This window comes from Pituophis catenifer, unplaced genomic scaffold, assembly GCF_029215685.1.
Source record: "Pituophis catenifer annectens isolate HBS135680 unplaced genomic scaffold, rPitCat1.0.hap2 SCAF_2, whole genome shotgun sequence".
In the NCBI taxonomy this organism is placed as follows: Eukaryota; Metazoa; Chordata; class Lepidosauria; order Squamata; family Colubridae; genus Pituophis; species Pituophis catenifer.
In genome coordinates, this window is record NW_027256882.1 from 128,552,453 (window position 1) to 128,575,699 (window position 23,247).

Here is a 23,247-nt window from a genome sequence, read left to right on the forward strand (position 1 = left end):
AGAGAGGGGGGGAGGGAAGGAGGGAGGGAGAGAAAAGGGGGAGTGAATGTGTGTGTGTGTGAAGACAGAGAGAGAGAGAGAGAGAGAGAGAGAGAGAGAGAGAGAGAGAGAGAGAGAGAGGGCGGGCGCGGAGCCGCGGTCGGTCCGCCTGTCCCAGGGGGCGGCGCAGGGAAACGAGGCGGCCAATCCGCCAGTTGGGCTGACTGGGGAGCGTCGAGAGGGAAGCAAGCGGACTGCCGGCAGCCAGAGGCGGATCAGCTCGGCACCTGTGGCGGCTAGAGCCGAGTTTCTTGAGCAAGTCCCTGGGGCTGCTGTGTGATGCCACCGCCCGGGCAGGAGCGGGTGGTGCCTGTGCTGGGGGCGCGTTGCAGAACCCTCTACCCCTTCTCCGGAGAGCGACATCGGCACGGACTGCGCTTCGCTGCGGGCGAGCTGCTTACCGTCCTCCAGGCGGGGCCCGACGGCGGTTGGTGGGAAGGGGAGACGGCCGAAGGGCTGAGGGGCTGGTTCCCGGCCAGCTACGTCCAGCTCGTTGAGGTGAGAGGCGGGGGTGGGGGGTGGAAAGAACGAAGGGGAGAGGTCAGTCATTGGTGGGCTCATCTTTGGCTTGACCTCAGGGAAGCGCCCAGAGTGGGTGTCGGAGGTATCAGTATTGCTCCAGAACCTCCTTGAGGAGAAGCCTGTCGCGGGGGCAGCGGGGTGTAGTTTCTCCTCCCCTCCGGTGGTCCGGCTGCCCGTTGAAGTCCGGCGAAGTTTGCTCCCCGCCTTTGGTCTGGGGTGCAGTTGCCCGGTCGGTGCGTGGCTCTTCTTGGTCGTTTGCAAGCGCTGGTTGGGAAACACTCGGGGCGGTTCTGTTGGGCTGCAGCGGAGCAGGCGTCCCTTTGCGGAGTGGGGTTTTTGTGGGCGCGCATCTTGGCCGCGGGCTCGGAAGCCGCTACAAGATTTGCGGCGGAGTGTGTGTGTGTGTGTGTGTGTGTGTGTGTGTGTGAGTGTTGGAGGGAGGTGGGGTGTAGGCTGAAGCCTGTTCGGTGGGACTCACTGTTGAGCGTGAGGGGCGGGACGGGATTCCTTCGTAGCCTGGGTGGGTGGAAAAATCACCCGGTGAGGAGGAGAGCTGGCGCGTGGGCTGCTCCCTAGTGCGGAGCGGGTGTGGGGGAGAGCTGTGGTGGTGGGCGGCTGTTGCTGGGAGCTACTTCAGGTTTAAAAAAACACTCGTTTTTAAGGACTGTTGGCTTCTTTTCCCAAGGATGACAAGCAGAGGTTGTGCAAACCTCACAGATATCTTATGGAGATTCTCAGTCGTCTAGGTCGGGGTTGTCCCAAAAGTGCTCCCCCCCCCAGGCAACTTTCTGGTTTTTCTGTGAAGACATTTTGCTTCTCATTCAAGAAGCTTCTTCGGCTCTGACTGGGTGGTGGGGAATGGAAGGATTTATACTCCTTGCCCACAATCTGGTCATTTGCATTCTTTTAACAAGAATGAGGCCACCTGGAGGTTTATCTGGGTTGTAAGGGTCGCATCACAGATGTTCTCCAGCTTGTCCAAGGACTCTGCCATCTCCCCTTCCACTTTGTGGTGGAGCCTTCTTGTTTCCTCCTTACACAGGGAGTTCCAAAGGTGCACCAAGGGTTCCCTTCTTCCCCATCCCCCCCTCCTCGTGTTAAAGCTTTTGGTATGAAACTGCTAAAGCTCATTTCAGCTCATGACAGTGAGTAACTTCCCCTCCTGCTCAGGAAAATAGACTGCCTTATCCTGAGTCAGACTGTTGCTCCATCCAGCTTCAGATGTTTGGCTCAACTACGCTTCCTTCCCCCAGATTTCCAAGCCATTGCTTCCATTGGCTAGGAAGGAATTTAGGGAAAGGGTGTATTCAGTGCTGGCATCTCCAGGTTAGGTCCAGGAAAGACTTTTATTTGAAACCTTGGGAATCTTTTACCATTTAGTTAGCAGACAATTGATCTGTTTTTATAAGGCAGCTGTTTGCATTCCTATGAAAATGGGCTTTGGTGTGCAAAGGTGCAATCAGAGAATTGGTTTGCCCTGTAATCAGTTATCACATATTCATGTAGTACACATATGGTGCTGTGCAACCAGCTGCTTCTTTTTTTAATGGGTACTTCTTCCTAGGCTGTACATCTTGCCTTCTTGTGGTTATGATCATCAATATGATCACCATAAATGTGTTCAAACAGGCACATACAGATAGTAAATACCACACAGGTGATACATTTACTCTTTCCAAGTTTCTTTGAGAAAACGGCAATATTTATGTATGGTTAGGTTCTTACAGAGCACTACTGGGCTAAAAGAGAATGGCAAGATCTTCTATTTAAACTTCAGCCCTGTGGTTCATAATCTAATTAAAATACATACATTTTTTACTTTGGTTAGATTTATGTTTATTTATTTATTTTTATTTATTTAATTTGTATACCGCCCTTCTCCAACAGGACTCAGGGCGGTGAACAGCCACGGTAAAAACACAACATATAAAATTTAAAAACAATTTAAAAAACATTAAATAATTTTGGCCATCAATTTAAAATAACCCAATTAAAACCAATTATAAATTTAAAACCGTAAGGATGGGGTCAAGCCAGCCTGGCTAGATGGAATAGATGTGTTTTCAGGGCCCGACAAAAAGTTTGGAGGTCTGGTATCGTGCGTATCTCTGGGGGTAGGTTGTTCCAGAGGGCAGGTGCCACCACAGAGAAGGCTCTCCCCCTGGAGGTCGCCAGCTGACATTGTCTGGCCGACGGCACCCTGAGGAGGCCCTCTCTGTGTGAGCGAACTGGCCGGTGGGAGGCTATTGGCGGCAGAAGGCGGTCTTGTAAATACCCCGGCCCTAAGCCATGGAGCGCTTTAAAGGTAGTCACCAACACCTTGAATCGCACCCGGAAGACCACAGGAAGCCAGTGCAGTTCGTGCAGGAGAGGTGTCACATGGGAGCGCCCCGTCGCTCCCATAATCCCCCGCGCGGCTGCATTCTGGACCACCTGGAGCCTCCGGGTGCACCCCAAGGGGAGCCCCATGTAGAGAGCATTGCAGTAGTAAATAAAGTAGTAATAATGTTGTAAATAATCAGTATCAGCACTGTTCTGCTCACACAATCTTATTCTAGAAAGTGTACAATTTTGCAAGTTTAATTGAGTGGTGTCACCATAATATGGTCCTATAGCACCACTAAGCCAATTCCATCATCTGCATTGTTATATATATTTTCACAGGTTGCTTAGAAAGCTTGTTGGCAATGCTTTTACCTTGTCAGAGGATTGTCTAATGCAACAAGTGCTGCTGTGTAAAGTAGGGTTCTGTTCCCACAGAGACCAAACAATGTCTGTCAGTACTAAAAAACAGGATAGGAGTACCATAGCATTCTCTAACTCATGTTCCCCAGCAATTGATATTGTATACAGGTTGCTAACTCTGGATTCTAGCTGGGAGATTTGCCAAATATTGTACTGTACCTGTATGTAGATTTCTTTTAAAATAGTTTCTGGCTGATGTAATCCTACTTTAAAATATAGTGTTCAAACTACAAGGACATCTAATGTAACCAGAATTACTGACTGCACATCTAAGTTTTAGCGGGGAACTGTGCACATATCATAAAAATGCAACATGCTGCTAAGATGTGATAGGTTTCCAGGATGAATTAGACAAGTCAATAGTAATGGCATAATATTACTTATTCTGACTGCAATATGGGTCTTAGTTGACCATTGTGCAATTTTAGAATGTTTTCTAGGGAACAAAGTTAATGTTAGTATGCAGTTGTAAATAATGGGCATATTTATGTAATGTAGATGGGAATGACTCTTCAAGTAATGTGTTTGTGGTTTTGGGTAGCAATCTAAATCATGCATAGTGTGGCTTAGATCATATTTATGTGGCCATAGTAATGGCCATCTGGTTGAGTAGAATAGTTCCAGGGAACCAGTCAGGGAATCTTTTGTAACTTGTCACACTGTTCAAAGATACATAGTTGGCTGAATTTGTTGCAACGCAATAACCATGAACAATTATTTTCACACCACACTGGTTAGATTTACACTAAACCAAAATCCAATAAACCATAGTATAGCTTTAGTGGTTTTTGGAAATACAGCTTGTATGGGATAGACACATGATATCAATAATTACTACTGTAGTGTACTCTGTAAGCCATATCAAATAAGCATCTCCTGCTTCCATACTACACAGTTGCTTTAATAGGTGTGATTTATTTTGTTTACTTTTCCTTCATTGTGATATGAAATTCTAGGTTGTGAAGTACATTTGAATTTCATATTCAACCTTTTAAATTTGTCCATAAACTCCAAAAAAATAGAGATGTGTATGAATAGTGCTCCTTGTGGGTGTCCACAATGGGGAAAATATAAGAGGGAACAAGTGATATTGTATGTATCACAAATTATATACTCACATAATTTTGCATTGTTTTGTGACCACATGATTCACATTATTAGCACGATGATGTTATGATACATGTGTCATTTTTATGTCAGCATGGCATAATTGTTCTGGACACTTTTACTTCCCTTGTAATATTAACAAGGAATTAGCTCAGGCTCTGCCGTTTAATATAATGCTTTACATCATGGCTTCTAATTGTGCCATATGTGATAAACTAATGAAATCACTGAATTGGTTGGTCAGTTGCTGTGTTGGAGAAAAAGCTATGTACATTTCTCTGCATTAATTTGCTAAAATGCTTTCTTTTTTGTGAAGGTATTCTTGCTTCCCAATTAGTTTAATGTTGTTTCTGTTGAAAATTGTCCTGCTATTGTTTACAGGATTATTGTGCAGTGATTGTTAATATTGTTGCTTGCTCCTTGCAACAAGTAAGGGAAACCCTAGAAATTGTATTTTACAAGTGAATAAAATTCTATGGAATACAGTCTTAGAAGCTTTAGCAATTGACAGTTTGCAAAATTATGCACATTTGGCTCTGAATTCTCTGTGGGCACCATTTTAAGTTAATACTAAAACAGTTGTAGCTTTATATTTATGTTTGTATGTTTAAATAAAATAACCAAAACCTGTGAGCCAGGTTGTAAAAGACACTTGAGAAAGGACTCGTGTACATTCCGATATGGAGGGTAATTTGATGTAGCCTGACAGTTCACTCCCTTTCCTGTTTTGGAAGCTTAAAACCCTTTGGCTGCTGCACTAATATCTAATCTCCTCATTGGTGTTCTTTTCACCACACTTCAGAACTGCTTCTTATTAGAGGCTGTTTGTTTCACCATAAAAACATAATTGCCTTCAATGGGTTTCTTCCTGTTAAGCCTGTTTAAGGGTAATGCCTATAACCCTATTCATGCTGTAAGGCATATAAATTCATACAATATTGTTGAGACTAATTATAAGCCAGGCGATTACACAAAAAGAAGAGGATATGGCAAAACATCTGTGGGGTTGGGAAATTATAACTCTGCTTTGACCATATGCTTTTAATCATGTGTGTTTTCACTGCTTTCTTTTACAACTGGTCTGATGAAACAGTCCCTATTTTCAAGTGATGGAACAGTGTTCTGCTCTGGAAGTGGGTTAGTCTCAATGTCCTCTTGGGATCTCTTCCAGCTCTTATTTATAAACTTGGGATCTGAACGGTAGAGAAGTTAATGGAACCAAAATGAATAGGAACCCTTTCTTGTCTTTATTAAGAGGCTTCTTCTTGGTTGTGTAGCTCTCAGAGAAGGAAGGCAGCCAACCAACCAGCCAGCCAGCCAGCCAGCCAGCCAGCCATTCATTCATTTGGAAGTCAGATTCTACAAAGTGGGCTCAAAGCCAGACATTAGGAATCAAGGTATTTAAAATTAAGGATGTGAACAGCTTCCATGAATGAGTCTGAAATGTAAAAAAAAAAAAAAAAATCTGGATGGCTTGAAGAACACATTATGATGATAGATTTTTAAAACTCATAAAGACAAAGCAATAACTAGAAATTAAAAATATACTGGTGTGGACATAATGCATGCTCTTCCATACCCACCAACATATCAAAAATGGGAAGTGGGTGGGTCCTGTAAAAGTTGGGTTATCATATCCAGGCTGTAAAAATCTGGATGACCATGAAATGGTAGCAAAAAGATACAAAAAATGTCAGCTGTCCATATGTTTGCAGCCCAGATAATATAATAGTAATTGCCCTTAGATTTATATAATGCTCCATAGTAGTTTATAGCAATCTCTGAGTGGTTTACAAATGTTAGCATATTGTCCCCAACAATCTGGGTCTTCATTTTATCAACCTCGGAAGGATGGAGGGCTGAGTCAAACTTGAACTGGTCAGGATCAAACTCCAGGCAGTGGGCAGTGGGCAGAGTTAGCTTGCAATACTGCATTCTAACCACTGCACCACCACAGCTCATAAACCCAGTCTAATACAAGAGCCCAATTCCTCTATTATTATAGAGGACTGCAGATAGCATTTGTTTGAAAAGGATTTATTCAGAAAGAATATTTTTTCTGCTAGGGCTGCAGTCAGTGTCAAGATTATACCATGGTTTATTGTTATGAGAAGATACGATCTGTATGCAAAGATTGTACTAAGGCATAATATGGGTTGTTTAGTTTTAGTGATATATTGTGTGAACCCAGCCAATTGTGATTAATTCAACAAACCATATTTAATGAAGGAGTTAGCATACTGAGTAAATCAGGCTACCCATGGTAAATATTAAGCTTGAACCTGCCCCATTTCTCTTTCTCTTTCATCCAGGAAAGAAAATGTTTTTAAAGTAACTTCAATATTGAGAAGACTTGATTCTCCAAACTGTGTTCAAGCCTTCTTCATTCAGAAATAAATTGGGGGAAGGGGGGGGGGGCTGAATTCCAGAGTTTCAGTAATGGATATTAACAAATAAATGATCAACTTAATGAATTTTAAGATACCCAATTCAAGATTATATTCCTCTGAAATAGAACTGAAGAAGGATGTTCCATATGAAAAATGTGCATGGAATATGTGCCTTTGGGTACATGACCCACTTTTTCTGTTCTAAGTTTCTGCTCCAAATTGTAAAAATTATATTTTCTGCAGTAAATGATTTTCATTTCATTTTTAAGAAATTAACCAATCTGTTTCCTGGTGTCTCATTTAGATGCAAGGTATGAGTTACATGCTTTTAAATGGGCAAGAAATCTTGCCAGCATGCATCCTGAATCCCAGCTTTTTCTTTCAAGCAATAAATTAAGAAGTGAACTGATGGGAAAAATACAGTGTTGTGTATGCTTTAGCCTTCTCTCTCTCTCTCTCTCTCTCTCTCTCTCTCTCTCTCTGTGTATATCTAAAGTGAAAACTTAATTTTAATGTCTGAACTGCTTTATTTATTGTAAGGTTGGGCAGTTCAATTCTATGCATAGTTGTTTGGAAATACATTTTTCAGTACTCAGTAGAATTTATCCCAAATAAATAGTCACAGTTCATAGGACAGCAGTTTAAATTGTTCCAATACACCCACCCACCTGGCCATCCACCCACTCACCAACCCACACGTATATATAAAACAAAATTAGTATATGACTCCTTCACCAGAGTCCAGGTGGTTTATAACAACAACATACCATTAAAAACAACCCAGACTCCTCCTCCAAAAAAAAGTCAAAATATTAAAAAGTCTGAAAATTAGTGAAAGTCAGCCAATGCTCCTTAGTTCTCAAATGCCTGGAACAAGATAATTTTAATTACTTTTTTGAAACAATGTTCTGAAGGTAAGTGATACTACAGAAACGGGAAGACTACATGAAAGCTCTGGCTCTCGTTATCCCTCTCACAAGCTAAAAATTTAAAGTATGTTCTCAGTGGAAAGGATGGGCAGGTTCATTCAGAGGAGAAAGAAAAAAGGGAACTGGCCTTATAGCTGTGATGGCGAAGCTTTGGCATGCGTGCCAGAGGTGGCACGCAGAGCCCTCTCTGTGGCCATGCGCACCATCACCAGCTGCTCCTGTGGTTTCCGGCACATATCTTTGTGTGTGCTAGAGACCCAGAAACCCGAAGACCAGCTGGTCGGTGTACATGCGCATGCCGGCCACCTGGTGTTCGGGTTTCCGGTGCTTCGGCACACACAAAGACCAGCTGGCATGCACACACATGCACACTGGAAACCCAAAGACCAGGTGGCTGGGGCGCACTGGTCTTCGAGTTTCTGGGGCTTCGGTGGCCGCACATGCGCACACCCATGCACACACATTCTGGTTTGGGCACTCGGTGCCAAAAAGGTTCGCCATCACTGCCTTATAGGGTTGGGTGGTCAGCACCAGTATGTATATTACTATATCAGCTAATAGTTTTCTGCTTGCTAGACCTAGGCCTACCCAATGAATTGCTTCACGGAATTTACTGTTTTTAGTAAATGCAGCTGATCTTGGAATGGAGACATTTGCCTATGTTCATTTCAGAGAAGATTATTTTGTTACATGTATCAAATCTACTTCTTCTCATTCTCCTTCATGGATGTGAAGAAGCAGCTGGCAGGATAGATTTTGCACGACTATAGGGTAACAGGGCTTTTTATAGCTGTTGCTGCCGCCTCCTGTGGTTGGACAGCTCTTTTATGAAGAATAATGTACAACTCCAGGAATGACGAGAGAGCTTTGCAACTGGATGTTCTGCTTGCCCCTATTTGCTGAGCTGTCCCTATCTGTAGTGGGTTGTCTAAAGAAGAAAGGCAAGTTTGTCAGGGATTTTATTCTATGCATAGATAAGAACAGAACCTTAGTTGAATACCTTTCTTCTCTCTTCCCAGTTAACTATGGACAGACATTCTTATGGGTTCTAATGTATTTTTAATTAGATTCTCACGGCCCAACAGTTGGTAGCAAATGCAAATGCATACTTGTTTTGGAAAACAAGTATGAAATTATGAGGCACCAGGCATATGTTTAACCCAGGAATATGTGTTCAGAACAAGGATGGAACTTTAAAAGCATACAAACGTATGTATGTCTGCACAGAAATATATATATATATATCCACAGCCATGCAAACATATGTGCCTCTGCTGAGATTAGAAACCCTTGTTAATCTTATGCAAATCTTCTAGAGCAGGGGTGTTGAACTTGCAGCCCACGGGCCAGATGCATCATGCGCTGGCCACACTCACCCCCATTTTAGTGAAGGGAGAAAAAGTCATGATATGTCATATGATGAGAACGTGACACCGCAAGTGTGACACCCCTATTCTAGAGAATGACCAGTCAATTCAACTTTAAATTTTACACAGCAATTGATATGGGGACAGTTTGCTCAATAAAGAGATTTGACCTTCCATTCCTATTTAGTTATTATACCCTACTTTAGATAGTGAGAATTAAAAGGGTAAACAGTACTTTGATTGCAGTAAATATTCAAATCCCATCCCCATTAATTAAACCTGTAGCTTCATAGCAGGATCTTCTCAGTAGTCTCAGGACTATTTAATCCACTTTTATTAGTTTTATCCAGAATCAGGTTCGGAGGTGGTTACCATGTTCAAAAGCCATAGAGCTCTAATTGGCCGCTATTTCTAAGAGATGCCATACTTTGTGTTGTGCAAAGTGATGCTCTTTCCCTTAACGCCTGCATTTGATTTGACATTTTAAAAGACTTTCCTGGTTAAGCAGCAAAAGAAATCACACCAAAAGGAGCCATATTTTCATTTTCATCTATTTAAGTATATTTTACTTCTCTAATCAATAAACCTTATATTGTCAAGCAATACCAACATCACTGTTTGGCTTTGAAAGGCCACTTTCTTGTGACTTACTACAGTGCAGTACTATATCTTCCAGTACTATCTATTGGAAAGTCCTTTACCCAAGTTTTTCTATATAGATAGTCCTCAATTTACGACTTCTATTGAGCCCAAAATTTCTGTTGCTAAGAAAGACAGTTGTGAAATGTCTTGTGCTCCATTTTATGAACTTTTTGCCATTGTTGTTCAATGAATAACTACAGTTGTTAAGTGAATAATGCGGTTATAAAGCAAATCTGCCTTTCACCATTGATTTTGCTTGTCAGAAGCCTCCCAGGAAGGTTGTAAATGACAATCCTAGGACCCTGGGATGCTGCAACCATTGTAAATGCATGTCGGTTGGCAAGCACCCAAAGTTTGAACGTGTAATTGTGGGGATGCTGCAGTGGTCATAAGTGTGAGAACTGGTCATAAGCAACTTTGAAAAGTCATTAAACAAATTGTAAGAAGATGATTACCTGTATGGCTTTATTTTAGTTTTTGAGTATGGAATCCCGCTCTTGTCTAATATCTCATGTTTTTCTGGCAAGTGCATATTATGAGATCAAATCATATATGAATGTATGCACTCATTTCTAGCTCTTTTGAAGTCCTCTTATTTTCAAGTTGCCTTCTGTCTTTCTTGTTTTATTTGGTATTTGTTTTATTGATTTTTAATACTATCCTGAAGGGTAGTGTAAAGATTTTATAAATAAACCACAAATCCAGCCAGGCAAGACTTGTTCAAGATTATTTCCTGTGGGTCTGCTATTAAACAGGTTCATTCCTTTGGATTATTTCCAAGCTACACTACCTTGTTCAATATAAAAGCCTGGATTCAGCAAGCTGAATTCTTGTTTAAACTTAAGCAGTTCCAGACTAATTTTGTTTCAGGAAATGTTTTGAGGCCAAACTTTGAATATGAAAAAATATATAATGTTCCTTTCCCACCTTTTCCCACCCTTCTTGCTGGACATATGATATGTTAGGGTTTCCTATTGTACTGGTGGTCTTATAGGAAGTAAAAAAATAAGCTGAGAGATCTTATTATTGGTTGTTATGATATGTTAATCATTTATATCTTAAAAATAGCAAAAAATGTAAGAATATTAAATTTTAAATCTCAAGGTTGAGTCACATAACGTTTTCTCAATTGTATGACCTCATGGTGTAAATTGGCTTTGACTTGAAGGGCCTTTGGCAATGAACTAAAGTTGAGAATCACAAGGCACACCAGATGTCCAGCAACATTCATGTTGAAAAAGTTCAATTGTTTCAGTAATCTGTGTGGATTTCTCTTACACCCATCTGTAAGGCTAGAATAGCCTAGTGCTTGAATGGGAATGTTGGTGATTAAAAGTATTTTAAAAAGCAATAACGTTTAATTGTGATGAAGAGTTACCACTGCTGCATGGAGAGTTGTCAGTTGTTCCTGGACTGCTAATGGCACAAATAACATTTATGCAGCGGTCTTATTCCACAGAGTGTTCACAGTTGGAAGAAAAGCCATTTGAAGAAAAATGGCTATTTTCTAATAGAAGATGTTAGAATATGAATGTTGGAAAATGTGTCCTGCTGATACAACAACCTTTCGACTTTATCTGAACAACAGGTGTACTAGTTTCAGGGAGAGCATTTGGGTTATGGAGAGGCTAATGGCTATGGTTTTTTTATGCTAAAATCAGATGACTGGAAAGGCTTTTGGCCTGTCTACTTTGAGACAGATGAACAGATATAATATTGTTTGCTTAAATAAAATACTGCAGCTCCAAACATGCTAATTACTATGCATCTGTCTTCACATGCCTTGTAAATCTAGAATAATCCAGGAAATAAAAACTATGAGAATTGGACTCTGGGATAGGAGACACTTTTAATGAATCTCCCTGATAATTGTTTATATCTCAATATACTAAATTAGCCCACCCAGTATTTTATAAATCTGTAACATACACCAGTGGTAAAATGTGTCTCATTTAATCTCTCTGGTCCCCTTTGTGAACAAGTGGCAGCAAGGAAAACGAATGGGAAATGCTGATGCAAACAAAAGCAAAACAGGCCTCCTACTGTATCACCCCAATGGCAATTTTGTTTAACAGATTATATAAGAAGCAAGCTCAGGTTTTCCACAGAATGAACAGTGAACAGGGAACTACGTGAGTCTGGAAGAAGAACAAACTGTTTTACCCAGCCCAGTCTCTTCTAAATAACAACAGTTCTCCTGTGGCTCAGACAAAGTTTTTCTTGCTCTTTGATGTTTCACAACAGGAGATGACTACCTCAGCCCCAGTAAACTAATGGGCTCCATTGCAAATGTTTGCCCAGATCCCCTGGTGCACAATTTCTGTCTGAACAACTGTTTCAGGCCCTTGTCAAGCATCTTTTATGGCCAGCACTGCCTAGAACTGCACAGGATACTGTCCTGGTTTTTTGTATGTCCCAGTTTAACTCAGTAACATTGTCATAGAAAAGATCTAATTTATTACAAAAACTTCTCTCCAACCTGGAGCTGGCCTGCAAAATACCGTGAATACCTATTATCTAAAGAGGTTTATTTTTGTATTTAAAAATATAAAAGGCTGCACGTGCAAAACCATTCCCTCCTCACCACCATTGCTACTGCCATCAGTCTGTGGAGCCAGAAAGGTTGGGGACCACTAGAGAATGGGAGATAGCTGTTTGGAAACTGTAAATTATTCTTAACATTGGCAGGGTAAAAGTCACAATGGGCAGAAAATGCCTTTTCTTTTTCTCCCTTTTCATTTTAAAAAGATTAATATACATCCTAAAATATTATTAATATTTTAAAATTATTTTCAGACATTCTAATTTTTATGTTTCCCAGTTCAATATATATTTTTTAATATTGGGTTTTTATTTTTTTTTTATAAGCCACCTAGATTCACTGAAAGTGAATGGGAGGCCATATAAATTCTCAAATAAATACAAACATATATAAATAAATAAAACAAAATGGAATTGTGCTGTCCATTTTTAGCAGTTCTGGTTGGAAGGTATACCAGGAGCTGCACAAATCACTTACTGGAGTTGTATGTGACCTTTTGATTATTACCGTAGGTTGCCTATCCTTGCATTAGCAGACTTGTTTTAAATATCCAAGATGAGCAAATGTGGAAATATAAGAAATATTGATTCATGGGATAAAGTTGTTTGATGAAATGGAAAACATTTGCTTCTTGGTATCTTACACGTTTTTGAAAAACTACGGTACGAAGTGCATCTGAATTAAGTATATAAGCCCATTTGGAATGTATACTAGAAGAGATGGTAGAACTTTTCTCTGTCTGTGTATGTTTCAAATGCAATGGGTTGGCAGTGCTCAGACAGACTGGAGAGAAAGGTTAAGATTTCTTTACATGTATTCTCATCTGATGGAACAGCCCCTTGAGGTAGCTCAGTTTATGGGATAGATTTAACCAGTGGTGGGATTCAAGTAATTTAACAACCGGTTCTCTGCCCTAATGATTTCTTCCAACAATCAGTTTGCCAAACTGCTCAGAAAGTTAACAACCGATTCTCCCAAAGTGGTGCGAACTGGCTGAATCCCACCACTGGATTTAACCCAGTTACACATTTCCAATTTGTGGCTGTTTCAGTTTGAAAGCAAACAAAACATAGGAGAGCGAAATATCTTAATTTCTCATTTAGTTTGACTGTAAGATGATACTTTTAATATGGTTCTTCTTTTCTTTTCTCTTTTGCCAAACAATTTGATTATTGTTTTGCAATATTTTTCTAAGTTGTGAATCAGATGACTCCTTTTTGCATCATTTACTCATCAAACATTAGCTTTAGCTCACTTCTTCAGTCCTATCACTATAAATTGTTCATTTTGATCTTTTAAAAAACTGAATACCTTTCTTTTGTCTTCATTATGCCAACTTACGTGCTAAAAACATTTTTTTAAAAAATTCTTTTCAAATTTGATTCCTTAGGGATGGTTCACCAAATGCGATTTACTCACCATTAGTTTCAAAATCAAGATAGTTTGAATAGGGGTAGCCAATAGGAATATATATACTGCCCGCTCATTCCCATTGTAACCTTGTCATTTGTTAACCTCAGCAGTGTCTGGTGCTAGTCTAATCTTAGTGTGCTGACAGTTTTGCCTTAATGTTTGATAAGAATGTTCTGCAGGGCAAACCCTATTCTACACTTTCCAGAATGATGTGGCTTCCGGAATGTACAGAAATCATATTGTCATTTCAGACAATATGTACAGACATATTGTCATTAGATATAACATTTTGGTGAACTCTATAGTAGGCAAAAAAAAAAAAAAGTGTTGTGTGTGTTTGGAGGGGAAAGAAGGACTTCTCACTGGAGTATTTTCCCTGATTTTGTCATCTAGCTCCACTTCCCCATGTAGGGTTCAGCATATTTAGGGTTTGGTCATCAAATTGGTGAGGTGAAGGAATGGAACATGGAACTGAGAAGCATAAGAAAGGCAACATATATTCAATGTCCACATCTGACTGTGTTTCAGAGTACATCAGAGATGAGTAAACTGGATTTCAGCCACGTTCTCCAGCATTAGTCATTCTGATTGATGTTGCTGGGAGTTGTTATTTAGCTACAGCTGGAGATTTGCAAGCTTCCCATTCCTAGACTAGACAGTGTGAATAATACCTAACAGAAGTTGGTTTATATAAACCAATCCTTCTTAAACTGATCACATACTAAATGCTTTAGATGTTAAAGGAGTGTGTTTCATCCCCTGGAAAAAAAAATGAAGTCTCTGCTCATTTATTCAAGTTTATTGAGCAATCACTCACATAATTAATTTGAATTCCCAAAGTTATGATGAACTTAGTTTGCCCCAAAGCGCATTCATTTTATTGGTGTCAGCATAATTTTCTAGAACTGAACATTTTTATATGCAGTAACCAGTGATTTGCTTTTATAAGGATGCAGTTCTTTGGCTTATGCTATCTGAATTGGCTGCATGATTATAATTGCAGGTATTTTATTAGGGCTTGCCTTTTTACTTTTGCTTATAAATATGTATCACAACAGCGTGGGATTATAGCTTCATTTGATTGGCAGCTGTGAGCTTTTGCAATTCTTTTCACTAGAACAAAACTAGGCTTCTAACGCACGAAAATGAACCTCTCTTGTGCAATAGAGAGATAGTTGTGCATATTTCTTTATATCCTACAAAAGCTTGCTTAATAAAAAAGCCTGTAGCGGCTAAAATAACAAATGCTGAAATTATTCAGGTTCATTAATTTACTTTTTCTTGATTATCCTTTTCTTACCAGCACTATATTGTCTGAATGACTTTCCAAATAGGTTGTAGGGCAACAGATTAATGGTACTTCATCTGGAAATTAGAATGGGTACTTCACCCTAGCTGAAGACTTTGGTTTTGTATATATTTGAACCCTAAACCTCAATACTGAACAAAAGTTTGAAGATATTGTAATTATTTCCTGTATTATGAAATCTTAAATACTACTGTTTTTTGGTTTCTCTCCAAGTGTATACTATAATAGCTTAATAGTAACTAAGGTATTAGAAGTTAGTAGTTGAGAATACTCTTGAAGTAACTGTAAAAAGTAAGGATTGATATTTTAGCTATTGTATAAAATGAAACATAGGACCCTTGCTTTATTATACAAAATACCACAATGATTTTCCTTGGTAAGGAGCCTACTCAGCTAAATGTCATTTTGAGAGATAAATATGTGGTTTCTGCTTGTTAACATAAATTCACTGGGTAGGTTTTGAAGACTTACAGGCTAGAGGATTACTGAAAGAAATTATTTTCTCCTTTCCTCTCTTCCCATTTTTGAGTCACTGTGGCATATTTTCATTGTGATGTATCTCTGCTATGTTCTTTCTATTGTGCAATTTTTATACGAATGCATACAACAACAGAACAAGTGAGCTTATTGTTAATTGAAACCTCCTGACCCAAAATGTATAGCAGAAAAATACCAAAAATCTAAGCTGCATTGCAGAGCTAAAATATTCTGATTTGTGTGGATTCTTCTAACCCAGCGTATCATTTGAGTTTTTCACAAAGGAGTCTTCAACAGTTCATAGAATTGTGTACCAAGATATATTTTTCAGTTAATTCCAAACATTTGATAGGTTAGGTCCCCTCCCCTAGTCCTTCTTTTCTCTAGACTGGCCATACCTGCAACTGTTCTTCATATGTTTTTGTCTCCAGGCCTTTAATAACCTTAGTTGCTTTTCTTTCCACTTTTTTCCAAAGTCTCAACATTTTTTCAAAATGTGGTAATCAAAACTGGACTCAGTATTCCAGGTGTGGCCTTACTAAGGCTTTATAAGCGGTACTAACACTTCACATGATTTTGAGTCTATGCCTCTGTTTATACAACCAATGATTGTATTAGCTTTTTTGGCTGCTGCTACACACTGCTGGCTCATATTTAAGTGATCATCCATTAGGACGCCAAGGTTCCTCTTACTGTTACTGTTTTTAATCTGTACGTGTACCTTTGATTTTTCCTGCCTAAGTGTAAAATCTTGCTTTTCTCCACATTAAATTTCATGTTGTTAGATAGGGGCTATTGTTCAAGTCTGTCAAGATCTTTTTGGATCCTGAGCTTGTCTTCTGGGGTGTTAGCTATTCCTGCCAGCTTAGTGTTATTTGCAAATTTGATGAGTTCCCCTTCTATTCCTTCATCTAAGTCATTTATGAAGATATTGAAGAGTACTGGGCCTAAGTCCAGTGCTGTGGAGTCGGAGTCGGAGTCGGAGTCGAGGAGTCGGAGTCGGAGGAAATTTTGGGTACCTGGAGTCGGAGTCGGAGTCGGCAAACAATGCACCGACTCCGACTCCGACTCCTACTAAATTTAGATTGGAATTTTAAAAAAAGCAAGTTTAAATGTCCCAATTCACAAAAAGTTATAATTAATGACTTCTCTACTGTAAGAATAAAGACCAATGCATGCAGTGCCTCACGTAACCGCAAAATGAACACGTTAAGTGACCGTGAAGAAGCATGCTTTTCATGTGCTTCACTATAAGGCACGCAACGCACAATTAGGAGTGGCAATACTTATACTTTCCATAGTGTTGTGTTCTGCTGTTACAGGGAATGCAGCGCCCATGGGTAACCTAGCCTCTAATTATTGTTATTTATTCATATTTGTTCTCTTTTATTCTTTAAAGTTTAACAATTCATTCTTTATCTTAATATCTTTATATTTGTTTGGGGTTGGCTTTCTTCCCTTTCATCTTTTTTATTGTACAGCAATCTTTCTCCTCAAACCTACCACCTCTCTCTTTTCTTTCCTTCTTACTTTCTCTTCCTCACCCTCTTCTTCTCCTCCCTACTTCCTCTTCCTTTCTCCTTCTCCTCCTCTCTTCCTCCCTCTCTTACCCTCACTCCTACTCTAATTTCCCTTCCCTTCCTTCATCCCTCTCTATTGCTGTATCCTTTTATGTATATGGACTACTCAGAGGGCTGAAAAAGTTATTTCTGACTGGTCCTCTCCCTTTTGACCAGTCCTCGAACTTACGACTGTCCTCACATTTTACGTTTTTGCCCTATCTTGTCACCATGGTGAAGAGAAGCAGTTGTGAAATGAGTGACATGGTTGTTAAAAATGCTGCACGGGCATAAATGTGAGGATGGTCATAAGTGTGAGGACCAGTCAAAAGTGCGAGGACCTGTCAGAAATGACTTTTTTCAGCCCTCTATACACATAGCCATGGCCACCCGGTCACATGACCAGCTAGCCACACCCACCCAGTCACATAACCTCCAAGCCATGCCCACAAAATAAGCCACGCCCACAGAACCGGTAGTAAAAAAATTTAGAACCCACCCCTGGTTGGGGGTCACCACAACATGAGGAACTGTATTAAAGGGTCGCGGCATTAGGAAGGTTGAGAACCACTGGCTTAGAAGAACTTGGTGGAACAGCTTCTTGGATTCAACTGTAAGTGTTTATATTGTATAGGACAAATCATGTCTAGGTTTAGTGCTGGGATATATAGCTTATTTGTTTGTATAAAGCCATGTACGTACAACTTACAAGACTGTGTATGTTGATATTAAAAATCTAATTATATGCCAGTTAGTATAACATATTTTATATTTTAGGGAAAGAGGCATCCTAAACAATGGCAAAAAGACTGCTAACAACAAACACAACAAAGTCTACTGTTTATGAGCACTTTGCATTATCAAGTGATGGAAAACATTACGTGTGCCAATGTATTAGAAAAGATGATGATGGTGAAAAACAATGTGATGCAAAAATTAGCAGTTTCAGTGGGCCTGATAAAAATGCACCTACAAGAGCATCAAATTTGAAAAGACACTTACAGCGTTTTCATCCCAAAGCGTTAGAAGCCGTGAATGAGAAAGATAGCAATGAAAACATTGCATCTACTTCTGTGACAAAAAACGTTCAGAAATCTACTGGAGAACAATCACAAATAAGAAAATTCTTTATATCTGACAAAGTTACCATAAGGATGACACCAGAAAAATTCAAACACCACATTATTGAAATGGTAGTAAAGAATAGTGTACCACTATCCTTCTTTTCACAGACAGCCTTTTTAGGCCTAAATGGAGAAATGGCAAAAAAACTTGGTGTTTCTCTGGAAAGAGAAAGTATAAGGAAACTTATAATTGAGGAGGCCAAATGTAAAAAGGAAGAACTACAGAAAGTTATGAAAGGACGTTTTGTCTTCCTTAAAATGGATGCATGCACACGTCACAGAGTCAATTATTTCGCTATTAATGTTAGATTTGTGGATGAAAATAACAAAACAATAACACGGACCCTCGGAGTAAAGGACACTCAGGCACATCACACCAGTGATTACCTTCAGAAGTTAGTGGAGGGTGTTCTAGAAGATTTTGAAATTAAAAAGGAACAGATTTTATGTGTTGTGACAGATAACGCTTCTAACATGTTGAGCACAATTGAGAAGATGAAGGCAGATGAAGAAGGTATCAAACAGATATTAGACTTAGAGGAAGACAGCTCTGCAAGTATTAGAGAAAGTTTAGAAACTGAAGAGAATGCTGACATTTTTTTAGACAACTTTGTTGAAGAAGCATTGAAGCTTGCTACTATTCATCATATGCGATGTGCTGTTCATACACTGCAACTTGCCATAAGAGATGGATTAAAAGATCGCCATGCAGCTACATTAATTGGCAAATTACGGCAAGTAACTGTTGCAGCCAGGGCCCCAAAAACAGATGCAATTTTGAAAAGACGTGCAGGAAAAGGAGCCATTTTGGATCAAACAACTCGCTGGGGAAGCACTTATTTAATGGTGAAGCGTTTGCTTGAACTTAAAGACTTCATAGAAGAAATGGACAATGAAAATCTTGCATTAACTGCAAGCCAGTGGACACAAACAAAAGAGCTGGAGAACCTTCTTTCTCACCCCTTCACTGTCACCAAGAGGTTGCAATGTGATGATCTAACCCCGGGTAAATTCCTCTTGGAATGGAAGAGCCTGTTATATCGCCTGAACAAAAATGGAGGGTTAATAGCTGAGGGCATTGCATCTTCAATGATGAAAAGAGAGAGTCTTTTGCTGGAAAATGAAATCTTGTTAGCGGCTATTTATGTCGACCCAATGAGCCGACTTTTATTGAACAGTAAACAGATTGCTACTGGGAAAAAGGCCCTCTATGATGTAGCAGTTCGCATGAAGGGATTACGACCTGAAATACCTCCACAGGAGGATGGAGTTCTTTTAAGCAATAGTGGTAACTCAGAATCATCTTCTTCAAACGAAGAATTAGACTTTGATTCCTTCTTAGACAAAATGGAAGTTGCTAAAGGAAAGCGACGTCGCATAAGCGTTACAGAACCAGTAAATGTCCAAATAAAAAAATTCCAACAGGAGTTTTATAAAGCACTAAAAGAAGTTGAAAAGTATGATCGCTCATCAAAACTTACTGTTGAAGAAGCCATCCTTGTTTATCCAGAGATCGTTAGTGATGTGGCCAGAATAGTTACTGCAATGCCACCCACCCAAGTCAGTGTCGAAAGATTATTTTCAGCCCTAAAAATAATAAAGTCTGACTTAAGAGCCTCTATGAAAGAGGATCTGGCAGAGGCAATTCTCTTCCTTAGAACTCTACATTGAATTGATTTGCATTTGCTAAGCCTATAACTACATTTCAAGATTAATATAAACCATTTCTAGGTTTTACAGATTTTGTTTTTGGTTCATATAGATAAGCTTTGTTTTTGTTCTAAAACAACCAAATAATGTGGTTTGTATTTTTGAACTGGTAAAGTTCCTGTTCCTGATGTTTATGCCTGCTGCTACTATCCAGCAACTTGATTAATTAAATTAATAAAAAAAAATTAATAAAACTTTGTTGTTTTCATTGTGTTTGTCTTTTGCTTAAACTGTTCAATACAGTAGACTGTTGGCTTCCCAGCCAGTAGTCCTGTGGTAATGACATGTATGTTGCCTTTCTTTCCTTCAAGGAATGTATAAAATACATTCGCATATTAATACAGAGGAGTCAGAGTCGGGGAGTCGGAGTCGGAGTCGGAGTCGGAAGTACAAAAAACTGAGGAGTCGGAGTCAGAGTCAGAGTCGGAACATTTATCTCCCGACTCCACAGCTCTGCCTAAGTCAGAACCTTGTGGTACTCCACTGCTTATTTCCCTCCATGTAGATGTAGTACCATTAAGGACAACTCATTGAGTACAATTTGTCAGCCAGTTACAAATCCATCTAATGGTGATGTTTTTAAATTAAGTTATGATTCTATCAATATTGTTTCATTACAAACACCAGACATTTCCATGAAAATGTAACCTTTGTTGCTATTGCTAATAGTTTTTAAACTGGGAGGAAATTTCTTGTAACAGGAATCTCTAAACACTTTGATACAGTAAATGGACATATGTAATTTTTGTACATAGAACTTGATGCAAATTGAGCAATTCTGATCTGCCACACTGTATTGATCCATGAATGCACAGTGAATTGTTGATAGAGTTATGATTGCGGTAAATCTCTACCATGGGATGTTTTTCCTTTTAGCAGTAGAGCAGTACTAATGTGGAAGTTAGTGGAATAGTGACTTAGATAAACAGGCAGATGGCAGGACACAAGCATTGATTTAGGAAGTGGTAGAATCAAATTTAGAGAAGTCATATTTTTAATTTTTGTTTGCTCTGCGGTATGCATAGAAACATATCACATAAGGCTAAGGGTTAGGATCTTGCCAGCTGTAACTAGGAACTGCAATTCACAACAGGAGGGAGTTTTCTACAAGCCAAAGTTGTCACCAGCCTCCCGACTTCTTATCCAGTACCAACTGCTTAAGAATAAAGATATCTTTTAAACTGAACCTCTATGAATGAATGAATATTTACTTTTGCTATATGATTAGTCTGGTTAATTATTACATCAGATGGAGTGTATATTTGTTTTGTGTCGAGTTCAAGACTACTCTTGCTTCTATATAGGATTTCTAGAGGACAACCTTGAATTCATTTCCTATTCATTGCTGCTGGAAGATATTTTTTAGCAGTCTATTACCACTTAATTTTAGTTTATCCCTTACTGGCCTTACATTGTTTTTTTTTTGTTAAACATGTGTTTCTAAAGATATTTAAAGTTATGTTAAATATATGCACTCCTAAATGCCAGTAATTTACATGCATTATGCAAAAATAATGGGGTTAGTTACTTTCACATGAAAAAAGATGAAAGCACTAAAGCACTAATTGAGAGAGACAGTATGATGAAGCATGAACCATACAATCCAATTTTGGTATTAGCAGGTACAGATTGTGGGAAAATGAGATTGTTGAGTGAGACCAATTGTACATCAAAGTCAGTGCAGCAGTGCATATGAAGCAAGTGTTCATAATGATTAACTTATGCCCAGTTTATACACTTAATTTTGACTTGTTTCTAGTACTGTATATCTGTTGGTGAATTGTGCTACAGTTTTCCAGTTGTTTTGGAAAATCCAATTCTATCCAAAAGATCCAATCTTTTCCTTTTTCTTCCCTAATTTTTTCTTGGATGTCCAGTATTCTGAAAAGAATTAAAAAGGAGAGTTTGGTGCTCGCTGCCAGGTCTGATTCTGGCTGAACTGTTCACCTAAAGTGTGCTGGGAAATTGTATGTGCTGCAGAAAATGATTCAGCATGGGCTTATTTTGTCTTCCTCCGCCATGGATACTACAGGTTTGAGAGGACTCTGAACTTTATCCTCATTGCTCCTTGTAGGTGTGCATTTTATTTCTTTTCTTTTTTTCCTATTTTTTTCCCCCTTCTACCCTACTCTTGTTGACAAGCTTCATCACAGGAATCTTTTCTTTTTCCTCTCTGTTTTTAACTGGATGCATCCAGTATCTTTGTCTTTCCAGAGGTCTTTTAAGTATGTATACTTAAATGTGATAGATGAGCAGAATTAAAACCCTGATTCTTTAAAAACTCTCTGGCACTGAATTGGAAGCTGTTTGGGCTATAGACATATGGACCTTTAGTGGTCTAGGTCTAAGACTGTCTAAGGCTGTTGCTTAAGTGTTTTTATACCTGAAACAAAGCACTATCCACTGTCCAAGTGCAGAATATAGAATGCAGATGGTTTTGCTTAGTTGATAAAAAATACAATGCAACACTGCTTTATCTTAAAAGGCTTCTCAGTTTACATGTCTAATGAATATATAGAAATGTGGATTATAAGGAGTTTTGTATACAGCTGAGTTTATGTGGATAATCCTAAATGCTGTCTCCGCTAATTTTGTGTGCTACAAAATATTCTTTCCATTAAAGTAGTTTGCAAATTTCTGTAAAACAAAAGCAGTAAAAAAATATTAAAAATTCCAAAAAGCCTTCCATTTTATTTCTGAATACAGATAATCTTTGTTTGTCAACCACAACTGGGTCTGGCAATTTGGACATTAAGCGAAGCAATATTTAAGTGAAACCATGACTCTGCTTACAATATTACTTCAGCTTTTTTTTGCTTTACAGACCTGCAAAAGTTGTAAATGTGGGCATTGATCGTAAAGTTACTTTTTCATCACTGTTGTAATTGTACACTGTTTTTCTCTGAGGCAGTTGCTAAGCAAGGTCTGTACAACTGTAAAATCAAGAAATATTTTATTGTTGCTTTACTGGACTCTGTAAATTCTACTCCATCTTTGCCACATCTTTGATCATACTGTTTTGCTTGAAAAGAAAAATACCCTAGTATGTACATGTAGATCAGGGGTGTCAAACTTGCGGTCGGCGGGCCAGGTGCATCACATTCTGGCCATCCCCACCCCCAGTTTAGCAAAGGGGAAAAGGTAGTGATATGTCATGTGACGACAGTGTGACGCCGCAAGTTTGACACCCCTGATATAGATAGATCTAGCAATTATACTATTCTATTTGAGGTGAAATTCAGAAAAAAGAGTAAGAAGTATTGAGCAATAGAAACTGAAGGTAAGAAAGACTTCTGTGGAAAAATTGGCAAACTGAAGGCAGTTCTTCTAAAAGCAGAACTTGATGACTACAGCAGAATGAAGAGCTGGAGG

General features: G+C 39.1%; 1 protein-coding gene across 1 annotated transcript in view; it reads left to right on the plus strand.

Moving 5' to 3' along the window:
- The first annotated feature begins 225 nt into the window (after positions 1-225).
- The window catches only part of GAS7 (growth arrest specific 7), a 158,381-nt gene continuing 135,359 nt past the window's right edge, over positions 226-23,247 (plus strand). Inside the window, exon 1 of the mRNA XM_070934587.1 lies at positions 226-537. Coding sequence (XP_070790688.1) covers positions 319-537 — 219 coding nt within the window. The 5' untranslated portion in view covers positions 226-318. The remainder of the gene's footprint in view (positions 538-23,247) is intronic.